Genomic DNA, 12,379 nt, shown 5'->3' on the forward strand with positions numbered 1-12,379 from the left:
TTTTAAGGTAAAGGCACCTCTAGACAGATGTCCTCCTGAGAATCCCAGAAGACTTCAAGTATTTAAAGTCTGTAGACGCTCCAATAAAAAATCCAGTCAAAACAAGAATGTCTTCCATATGCTCATCTCCGTGTACAATACACCACGCCAGTGCGCTTAGATTACCATCGTACCTGACTGTGTGACTCTTTCCCTTTGGCCAAGAGCTTTTCCGTTTATTCATATTCCTATAAACCAGGAATCATTTTTACAACCTGCAGCTGCATTTCACTGATGGTAGCAATTGTCTCATTGCAAACAGTTTAACTTTGACACAGTCAAGGACGGAGTCAAGGACGGCTGGCTCCGGAGCCCTGAGTCGTAATGATGAAAGCGAGACCATCTGAACTGAACTGGGCTTCCATTAAGTCTGTCTGATCTTATTAAGGTATCCTCCTCCATATGGTATCCTCCTCCATATGGTATCCTCCTCCATATGGTATCCTCCTCCATATGGTATCCTCCTCCATACGGCATATACAGACATTTTCATATTCCACAACTAGCATGACAACACCACACCTGAGTAGTCTCTAAACCCAGAACGAAATCTCATAGGGTGTCAATAGAGCTAATACCTGAGCTACATGTCATACCGTAGCGCATGAGTGCTGTCCTATTCCCGTGGAACTGTCATCACAATATGACATGATTGAGGCACGAGAAGCCGTTTTGGTAAACGTGCTATCTTAATCTTATGTCAGTTTACATTACTAGCATACAGCATGTGATTCTAATATTAGCAAAAACAGTTCTATCCAGCATCCGACAATGACATTTAAATCACCCCAATTTCAGCTGTAGGGCTTTCCCCTCATGAAATGTTAATTCTGCCAAATCAGTCAATCACATTTGAGATGCTAAAACGGTTTGTACTTCATAAGGTAAGAGAATGGGTCATTGTGTATTCTTAGGACGGTTAAACTAAACTAAATATACATACAAAAACAAATGACTCCAAGAAACAACACTTGATACCCTTGTGGCTCGTTTCAAAACAAACAGACCATTAAGCTCCATATGTGACCAACATCGCTGTTAGGCCACAGTGGTAATGGCTGGCCAACAGACATGGGGAGTGGATGCTTTCCCTATGAGGTAACACCAGTGGTGGGGTGAATGAGTCTCTATGGTGTGAACTGATATGATATATGTTTTGGACGGACACGACATGATCAAACTCAAGAAGAATGACTGATGTATAGGATCACAGTTTGTCTCCTGCATCAGTCATACTGTGTCTCCAGCTCTAATGAGGGTGGAGAATCACTGAGACTCATTCAGAATCATTACTCAGTGCAGAGAGCACTGCCTCACTCAAAGAATTAGTGATACGCTTTAGTTCAAGGCCTTTGTGTAGAAGGTGTGGGAACTGGTGTGTGTCCTCACAACGAAACCTCAAACACCTTGTCTTAATTCAACTCCAGGAAGCAGAGCCCAAGAATATTAAGTTCCATAAAATGTACAGTAATGACAAAGATGGGTTTGTTGTCTAACTGTGACCGTAACCATGTGTTGCAATCATATTCAGAATAGAATATTGTCTCAAGAATGAATCTAATTCTATGTCATTTTCAGGTCTATAAACACATCATTATCAGACTGGAGAACTGCCACATCATTGTCACCAGACAAACAAGATCTTTAATGTGAGTGGCAAAGGATTGCCTGTGGATAGTGGGTTGTGAAAGCACAACAAGCACAATGGGAGAAAACAACCTAAACTTCTGCCTTCGGTTAGACCCGTCCACTGAGATACAGCTGTTGGTGAGAGAGGAGAACCAGAAGAGCCCGGAGAGGAAGAGAGAGGGAAAATAGGGATAATGAGTGAACGAAAATAAATAACTCCCTGGATGAAACGAGCCTTGATATCGTCGGTCATCTAAATGTGCTTTATTAACCCCGGTGCAGACGCACAGACACACAAATCACACGGCTGACACTACACATTACTTAATTTAAAAAATACAGATGACTTAATTAACTCATTGTTCCAGCAACAACCGCCAGTGTACGATCTGTGTACTAACGACATCTAGCCCATCTGTCTCGTGCAACAAGACACACTTGTTACACAAATGTTACTCAATTGTTCCTTGTTCCTTCTGTCAAACAGATCTGGGTTTCCAGAACAGTGATGTGACACCACACAGCCTGGCTTGCAGAGGGATTTGAGCACTTAAAGGGCAGCATTAGCACATTCCCCTGGGAGCTAGCAGTCAGCCAACCTTCCTCTCCCTTTCCTTCGCCTCGCCTCGTCTGTTGGCTGCTGCCACTGATCTGTAGACCCGGACGAAGGTTTGGAATAACGTGCTGATTGTTTAAAGAAGACCGGGGGTAATGGATAGCAAGGAAGTAAACTTGTCAAAGACCAAGAGCCCCAGAGAGCAATAAGAGAAGGTTTGTACATCTTAACGTCGACTCCTCCCCACCCTCTCCCTCCCCTGTTCAGATTCACTAGTATCCCCCACCAACCGAGGGCCTTCCACGTCTTGGTTCCAAGACAAACACATAAAGAACATGAGTTTCAGAGGAGAGTGACCCCATGCCAGCGTGGCGGTGGGGAGTCCCTCAATGAGCCCAGCCTGAGACCCTCTTTAACAGCCAGGGGTCCTGACCCTGGAAGAGGCTCTGTAAAGCATGGACGGCTGGGATGCTGGTGGTGCACATCCCCCTGGATCATAGTGATGTGCAGTGGGACACCTTGTGAAAACCAGCTGGATAAAGACATTATACACAGCTGCATGACATGGCCTCTTTCTGTCTTTGGTCAAGAAAGTGAACCCGAAGCACAATGATTCAAGACATCGCATTAACTGTTTTAGTAGTCGTAATTTCCCACAGCCAGCAGTAGTAATCCTCACACAGAAAACCCCTGATTAACCATGGTAAGTCCTAACAAAGGAAATATAATATTGTTGGCTCTAGTAATCCTCTCTCAGTCCATGTGGCATATTCTAAATTGGCATGTTCCTCTATTTACAAATTTGCACTCGCGCCTTGTGCCTTGAAACACAGCACCTTGCAGCTTCCAGGAGAGCTGTGAGACAGACGCCGCGCTGCTGAACTTTGCTCTGGTTTGGAACTGGCTCCGCATGAATAAGACAGAAACAGCAGAGGGAGCGACGAGGCAGGCACGTAGCCGCACGCCGCACTAAGACGGCAGCTCCCTGGCTACCGCTCGCTGCAGTAGAGAAGGGGATTACAGAAGCTGGTCAAGTAAATCACACTGGCAGAGGAGAGCTGTAAGCCCTAGAATAAAGCATAGAGACAGTAGATGCTCTCCCTCCTTCCCCCAGCCCTTGTCTCCTACCTCCTCCAGCCCTTGTCTCCTCCCTCCTCCAGCCCTTGTCCCCTCCCTCTCAGTGTGTCTGTCCCATCCAACACTCACCTGAGCATGTGGGCTGCGCTGAAGACCACATCAAACTCCCCGCTGTCCAGACGAGCTGCCTTCTCCGCCATCTCAGCCGCTTCCAGCAGACGAGACTCCTCCAACAAAAACTGACCTGGGAGCAGCCAGAGGGGGAAAGGAAAGGGAAGGAGAGAGAACAGGAACACCATGTTAAAACGCAGTGTGTGGATGTATTCCTAGAGAGGGATGAATAGTGGCTGGGAATATTGCCTTTGGCCAGGGGAGATAGGCAAGCCTCTGTCAGCCCTAAGAGTGATTTGCTGAAACACAAGATACGAGTGGAGCGTACCATCACTCTTTGGCCATCACTCAGGCCCATTTGTCCAATTAGTAGGTTTGTGATAGGAATGTTTCTCTTACATGTGCGTCAGGCCTGGCTGGGGATCTGAGTTCTGTACGTCTGAGGTGCAGCTGAAATGTAGAGCAGGCCCTTTGTAGACCTCCCTAATAACGCTAGAGTGTGGACCCCTGAAGGAGCCACGAACTGGGAGGAATTAATAGTCTGTTGATTTTGTTGGGCTCCACTACTGTACCATGCTTCCAAACCACTGGGTGAAACCAAGTCTATTTTCCTAAATTGCTGTGAATGTAGACCTTGCTACAAGCCATATGTGAAGGAAAGACTGATTCGCCCCTGACTGATTACCAATGTATTGCACCTACAGCTTAGAAACACTGCAATGGCAAGGGATAGATTTCAATATGTCAACTCTTATTTTATTGGAGTGGTTAAGAATATGTAAGAGCAGTTCCTTCAAATATCAAGAAATGAAAAAAATGATTTCATTTTACGAATGATCGATCAAAATGTATGTAACCACAAATTATTTTACTGGCACTCCCTCTCAAACGCACATTTCAAAGAGGAAAGTTGAAGTGACTTAGTATCAAATAAAATCAAATGTGATTTGTCATATGCTTAATTAAGGTAGAAATGTACATATAGGTAGGGATAAAGTGACTAACCAACGGGATAGACAATAAACAGTAGCAACAGCATATGTGATGAGTCAAAAGAGATTAGTGAAAAAAGTGTAAACTATTTATCTAACTATTTAGCAGTCTTAGAAGCTGTTCAGGGTCCTGTTGGTTCCAGACTTGGTGCATCGGTACTGCTTGCTGTGCAGTAGCAGAGAGAACAGTCTATGACTTGGGTGGCTAGAGTCGGACAATTTTTAGGGCCTTCCTCTGACACCGCCTGGTATAGAGGTCCTGGTTGACAGGGGGTTCGGCCCCAGTGATGTACTGGGCCGTGTGCACTACCCTCTGTAGCGCCTTGTGGTCGGATGCCAAGCAGCTGCCATACCCAGTGGTGATGCAGCCAGTCAAGATGCTCTCAAAGCTGCAGCTGTAGAACTTTTTGAGGATCTGAGGGCCCATGCCAAATCTTTTCAGCCTCCTGAGGGAGAAGAGGCATTGTCGTGCCCTCTTCACGACTGTGTTGATGTGTGTTGACCATGATCATTTCTTAATTTGTAACCTTAATATAATGTTGGTGAATCAAAAGAAACTGACCCAGAATGGCAGTACTTACCGTAATGCATATAGCAATTTCCTTTAGTGGGGTCTAGTTGGATGGCCTTCAGAAAGAACCTCTCTGCTTCAGTCTTCTGACCCTACGAAGGGAGAGGAATTAAATAAATTGTCAGTATTTGTTGCCGTTGAGATGCTTTTCATTTTATTATAATACATAATGATTTTGCTAAGCCACAAACTTAATGTAACATTAAATCGTAATATGACACCTTGTGTCATCCTAAAAAAGATTTACCCTGAAAGTACACAATGTCATGCTTGGCACAGCTGACTGCCTGGTCTGAGCATTTAATAATAACACACTTATATCTGTACAAATATATCTGTACACAGAGGCTGTGACTAATCCACTGCAGCTGAGAGAGAGACAAACAGACACACAAAGAGAGAGAGACAAGAGAGACAAACAGACACACAAAGAGAGAGAGACAAACAGACACACAAAGAGAGAGAGAGACAAGAGAGACAAACAGACACACAAAGAGAGAGAGACAAACAGACACACAAAGAGAGAGAGACAAACAGACACACAAAGAGAGAGAGATAAACAAGAGGGAGAGAGAGAAATGTGTGCACACACACACAGAGGTTGAGATAGGGTGCGTAGAGTCGTTCCGGGTTACGTCACACAAGGAGTGACAGACAGGGTGACTGGAGCCTGATGAGGGGCAGCAGCAGCAGTGACAGATTGGGGCCCAGTGGAGCCCAGAGGAGCCAGTGCCCCGGGGGCCTCAGAGAGCAGGATCAGATTACAACTAACACACAAAGGCTCCAGCCAACACAGCTGCCTCTCTCTGTCTCACACACACACACACACACACACACACACACACACACACACACACACACACACACACACACACACACACACACACACACAACGCAGATCTTATCTGTGTATCAGATGCACTCTGATGGAGATGAAGATCACAATAGAGGTTCAACTAATCAATTAAAGCCTATAGAAACCTAAATATATGAAATGCCACAGCATTTCACATAATGAACAAAAAGAGGAAAGAGCTCCCTTAATATTACATAAACCACTAACCAGAATAAATTATGTTTACTAAATACACTATATAGAATGAACACAATTCATTAATTTGAATTGCAAAGGCTTTGAACAAAACACCTTTATCCAAACACTGAAATCAGATTTGGAAGATTCCGTGCCTCATACATTTTTCACCGGGTTTACCTTCAATAACTCAAAAAGTACTCAAAATTTCCAAGTGTAAATATTAGAGTTTATTCTCCATTGACGAGATGGAATATTGAATTATATGTTTAATGCTCTCAAATTCACAAATAGTACAGAGTGCTCAGCTGAGGAGCAGCTGGAATAGTCATAACATCAGCATTTCTATTTATTGAAGTTCAAACAAAAAGCCTGTCAGGAAACCACGTTATGACGATTTAATGCACTGGCTCTCATTGTTTGTGTGGATTTGAATCATGTGGTACATACAGGTAACTGCCAAAATAAAGGAAACACCAACATAAAGCGTCTTAATAGGGCGTTGGGCCACGAGCCAGAACAGCTTCAATGCACCTTGGCATAGATTCTACAACTGTCTGGAACTCTATTGAAGGGATGTGACACCATTCTCCCACAAAAAAATCCATAATTCTGTGTTTTGTTTGGTGGTGAAAGAAACACTCTCAGACACTGCTCCAGAATCTCCCATAAGTAGTCAATTGGGTTTAGATCTGGTGACTGAGAGGACTATATCGTTTTCATGCTCATCAAACCATTCAGTGACTTCTTGTGTTCTGTGGATTGGGGCATTGCCATTCTATGGGGGCATAGCCATGGTAACCAAAATAATGGCCTGCCCAGGATTTTCATACATGACCCTAAGCATAATGGAATGTTAATTGCTTAATTACCTTAGGTACCACAACTGTGTGGAAGCACCTGTTTCAATACACTTTGTTTCCCTCATTTACTCAGGTGTTTCCATTATTTTGGCAGTTACTTGTACTTTGCAGATTTGACTGAGAAGTGAGGAAACTCTCTTTACTGGAGAAAAGTTGTCAAGAAATCTTTGCAGAATGTGAAAATAATATGTCCCATGAGCCCCTGTTGATGTTCTCATCTTTTGAATCCAATTTTGGCATTATCAGGCTTAGAGGAGTTTTATTCCTGAGTGGCTTGTTCAATGAAATCCAGTTTCATGTCTAGACTGCTAACGAACATCATAATTTCAACATTAGAGCTCATTAGCTTTCCCCCTCACAACTGTCAGGTATCCAGATCAAAACATTATTTAGTGTGTGAGGGGAAAGTGGCGGTTTGTATGCATCCTAGTAGGTTCTTAAACTGGCTGTGCAGCGCATCGGCCCACAGCAACAGCAGCAGAGAGAGATTCTTATTAACTATGTGTGATCGATGCTGATAGATGGCCTGACAGCCTGCAGTTTTTGAATGGACTGGAATCGATGGAAGAAACAGCTCTGTCTGTCTTTCTATCTGTGTGTGTCTGTGTGTCTGTCTGTGTGTCTGTCTGTCTGTCTTTCTATCTGTGTGTGTGTGTGTCTGTCTGTCTGTCTGTCTGTCTGTCTCCCACCACCCATATCCACTTCCTATTCAATATCAACTCATTATGGAGGTGAAATCTCCGGTTTTCACACATACTGCGCTTATTGTTAGCGTTGACCCCCTAATCTCCCAGTGACATCAGACGTGGAACAGATGTGTACTTCCACTCTGGCAGCCATCAAGGTGATTATGAATGGAGCCTGCATCTGATTAGGCCCGGAAATGCCTTGTGAATGACTGAGTTCAATAACACCCACCACCATGGTACACATCTCCACCCTCAGCTACACCCCTCCCCGCAGGGGGTCCCGGGTGTGGTGCACAGGGGTCAGCCCAGCAGGAGAACGACGCCAAACCCTGTCCCCCAATGCGCGCAACCCCTCCCCCAAACGACGATCCCCTGCCAGGATCTGAACTTAGGACCCTTGACAGGAAGGCTATTTCCTCATCACTCACAGTGGGGGTAAAGGGTATGGGATTGGAGGTGGGGGTCACTTTCCTGGTGTGGTATCTGATCAAGACTAAACTCAGTCGTCAGTGAAGAGACAGTAGAGGTAGTGGTATGGTGGAAGGCCGGAGGTCACGATGGGGCTGATGGAGGTAGAAGGTGAAGTGAACATCTTCAAGGTAGCTCTTACCAACTTACACACCTGGGCCCTCATAGATACAAATGTGTGCTAGAACTGGTTGAGCCACTGCATTTCGCACTACACTCTGTTCTTTGAAAACCATCTCAAGGCTATTGAGTCTGTAAGTCTGACAGCTCTCTCCTCTCCTTATCCCTGAGGTTGCATCATTTACACACAGAGGAGAAATAAAGCCCAGGTAAACCATTGTTGATCTCTGCCTGAGATTTGTATTGATATTTGTATTTATTATGGATCCCCGTAAGCTGCTATATGTGATAATGTCAAAACCCGCACTGAAGTCAAACAAAACAGTCTTTTTTGTCATCAATTCCTTATTTGTGTGTTGTGCTTGTTGAATGTGCTTTCCTACAAGTGTGCTGAAAGTCTGTTGTCAAATTGTTTGCTATAAAATAGCATTGTTTCTGGTGAAACACAATTTTTCCCAAAACTTTACTAAGGTTTGGTAACAGACTGATTGGTCAGCTATTTGAGCCAGTAAAGGGGGCTTTACTATTCTTAGGTAGTGGAATTACTTTTGCCTCCCTCCTGGCCTGGGGACACACTTTCACATTGGTTTAAATTGAAAATATGGCAAATAGGAGTGGCAATATCGTCCGCTATTATCCTCAGTAATTTTCCATCCAAGTTGTCAGACCCCGGTGGCTTGTCATTGTTGATAGACAACAAAAAAACAACCTCTTCCACACTTACTTTACGGAATTAAAAATTACAACGCTTGTCTTTCATGAATTGGTCAGATATACTTGGATGTGTAGTGTCAGCGTTTGTTGCTGGCATGTCATGCCTAAGTTTGCTAATCTTGCCTTTGAAAAAATCATTACAGTAGTTGTCAATATCAGTCAGTGCTGTGATCAATGAGCCATCTCATTCAATGAATGATGGAGCTGAGTTTGCCTTATTTCCCAAAATGTAATTTAAGGTGTTCCAAAGCTTTTTACTATCATTCTTTTTGTCATTTACCTTTGTTTCATAGTGTAGTTTTTTCTTCTTCTTTTTTATTACATTTCGTCACATGATTTCTCAATTTGCAATACGTTTGCCAATCGGTTGGGCAGCCAGACTTATTTGCTATTCCTTTACTTCATCCCTCTCAACCATACAACTTTTCAATTCCTCATCAATCCACAGGGATTTAACAGTTTTTACAGTCACTTTCTTAATGGGTGCATGCTTATTAGTAACTGGAATAAGCAATTTCATAAATGTGTCAAGTGCAGCGTCTGTTTGCTCATCATTACACACCGCGGGCCAACAAATATTCTTTACATCAACATAGGAATCGCTAACAAATGTATTGTATGACCCCTTATACACTATATTAGGCCCAGCCTTTGGAACTTTGGTTTCCCTAGATATGGCTACTATATTGTGACACTACATCCGATGGATCTGGATACTGCTTTCAAGCACATTTCTGCAGCATTAGTAAAGATGTGATCAATACATGATGATGACTTCACTCATGTGCTGTTGGTAACTACCCTGGTAGGTTGACTGATAACCTGAACTAGGTTACAGGCACTGGTTACGGATTGAGGCTTTATCTTGAGTGGGCAGCCTGACAAAAGCCAGTGAATATTTAAATCACCTAGAAAATACAGCTCTCTGTTGCTATCACATACATTATCAATCATTTCACAAATATTATCCAGATACTGACTGTTAGCACATGGTGGTCTATAGCAGCTTCCCACAAGAATGGGCTTTAGGTGAGGCAGATGAACCTGTAGCCATATTACTTCAAAAGTATTTAACATGAGATCCTCTCTAAGCTTTACAGAAATGTGGTTCTGAATATAAAACAGCAACATCTCCCCATTGCCATTTCTGTATTTTCTGTACATTTTATAACCTTTTATTGCTACCACTGTATCATGAAAGGTATTAATTCAATTCAATTCAATTCAAGGGCTTTATTGGCATGGGAAACATGTGTTAACATTGCCAAAGCAAGTGAGGTAGACAACATACAAAGTGAATATATAAAGTGAATATATAAAGTATTATCTAAGTGATTTCTAGAGATTGTCATCTGTTCCTAGCAAATGATTGATTTCATGAACCTACATATGTTAACGTGGGCTATTTTGAGAACTTTTCTTCTGGGATGCTTACATGTTTTCATTGCTTTACTGGGAAGCTTAGCAGAAGTAGATATTCACATCTTATGTATGTTTGTGCAGGGTGAGCTGCACACTGTGGACTTCCTACTAGGGCACACCGCCTCAATGCTAACAGTATACATCCGGTTTATAGGCACATGATTACTGCATACAATAGCTGTAGGATCAGCAGAGGTTAGTTGGAGGAACATAAATTAGGTTACTTACATTGTGTCTACCAATGCACCTGGTATAATGTACATTTGCTGAAACATTATGACAACTCAGTGTCACAATGGTAGAGATTAACTGAGCTGGGCTTGGGTCATTGATAAGCCATTGTCTCAATGCAGCTTTATAATACTGTGAAAGGATCCAGGAACCCAAATGATTTGGGTGGATCTCATCCTCCTTATAAAATGTGTTTTGTTTCCAAAAGGTATTGAAATTGTCAAAAAAAAGTTATACCCATTGAGCTGCAATAATCACTTAGCCAGTTGTGAAGAGAAAGAATCCTGCTAAAGCGCTCAATGCCACAATTCAGAGAGGGCACAGGGCCAGATATGATGGGTCTTTTATTAGTGTCTAGCAGGGAGTTAGTCAGCTCTAAAATCCAGTTTCAACTGCCCTTCATAGTGTCATTAAAACCCACATGGACTATGATAGAATCGATTTCCATGTCCTGACGTAGTACATTCGGGAGCAGTTTAGTGATGTCATTTACTTGAGCTCCGGGACAGGACATTGTTTTTGCACCAGGAACAGTCATATTTCTAACCATGGAGCTGCCCAAAATCATGGCTGGCGAGAAGGACGAGGAAATCTGTCCACTCCCACGTTTCATTCACAGGATTTAGAGAACCCTTTCTGCACGGATGAGAGGCAGGATAACTTGAGCCCATTGCTCCCGGGACTGGTGCAGGCCTCCGACAAATGGAGAATCCCCACTCAATCCAGAGCAGGGACGGAAGGTTGCCAACGTCGACTTCGAAATCGTAGTAGTAGGCACTCCGGCCGCAGACACAAGTACCCCCAGCGACGAAAGTGTAGGAAGATCAGGCTCCAGGACGGCGAAACTACTCGTTGTTTGTATCTGTATCTACAGTGCTGGAAACGTTCATTTATTTCCAATTGCAAAACTCATCTGGGACTAACTTCATTAGCTTGATGGCTAGCAGCTTAGCGGCTCTGTTAACAGAGATTCCGGGACAAGAAATAGAGGTCCCAGCTGTTAAAAGCTTACCGCGTCATGGAATACATGCAAAAACAAGTTCAGTATTTATATTTAATGAATATTGGTTATGTTTTAGTGAAAAATAACAAAACGAGTGTTTCCTGCATAGTGTTGAGCCGCACACTCTGATGACGTCACTTGTGTTCCGGGGATGATTGAGAGGAATACAGGCATGAGCTCGGAACGTTTCTCTAAATCAATACCCCTTTCTTTACTAAAACAACAGTGTGTTTTCCCTTGCCTGCTCACTCAAGGGAAGTTTTTCTTCTTCTATTGTATATTGTTGTTCCCCTGGTGTATGATGAGACAAATCTACGTTTCAGAGATTGTATCTAATGGCTCTTGATAAGAGACCAGTTCATGTCAGCTTTTCCCTGCTATGCCTGCTAAGTTGTTTGTTAAACTTACCACCACTCACTTACTACAGACAGGGAAATACATCTGGCAAGTTGGTCAATATGGAGAAAGATCATGTTCATCTACAGCCATTATTCTCTAGAAAGGTAAACGAGTGATTGACAAAGATAAATGTGCTCTTTGTCTTTGTCTGGGACCCTGTGGAGTGAATTACCCCTAGCACACAAATCAGCCGTTCTTCTCTTAGTCCAACCCAGGTCAACTACGTGACCTTGGTGAACAGCATCTGAGTAGTCGGAAGGCCCTGGAGGCCCAGAAGGCAGTAGGGTCCGGAGTTCGAGGAGGATCCACATCAGATCAGTCCCTCAGGGCTAATGTGTTGCAGGGGCTGGTTTCGTTAGCTGGAGCCATGTGCAACCTGTATTAGTGAAACTGATAAGGGGTCAATATGGAGAGCCGGTTTAGGCAGTTGTATAGAATCACTCCCGGGATTTGGTAACAGAT

The 12,379-nt window shown here is 43.4% G+C and overlaps 1 protein-coding gene across 1 annotated transcript in view; it reads right to left on the reverse strand.

The window, feature by feature from the left end:
• LOC115134069 (protein O-mannosyl-transferase TMTC2-like) overlaps positions 1-12,379 on the reverse strand; it is a 165,775-nt gene that overhangs the window by 17,920 nt on the left and 135,476 nt on the right. The window contains exons 9-10 of the mRNA XM_029667654.2: positions 4,986-5,067; positions 3,431-3,545 (exon numbers count right to left, since the gene is read on the reverse strand). Coding sequence (XP_029523514.1) covers positions 3,431-3,545; positions 4,986-5,067 — 197 coding nt within the window. The remainder of the gene's footprint in view (positions 1-3,430; positions 3,546-4,985; positions 5,068-12,379) is intronic.

Source organism: Oncorhynchus nerka, linkage group LG9a, assembly GCF_034236695.1.
Source record: "Oncorhynchus nerka isolate Pitt River linkage group LG9a, Oner_Uvic_2.0, whole genome shotgun sequence".
NCBI classification, from domain to species: domain Eukaryota; kingdom Metazoa; phylum Chordata; class Actinopteri; order Salmoniformes; family Salmonidae; genus Oncorhynchus; species Oncorhynchus nerka.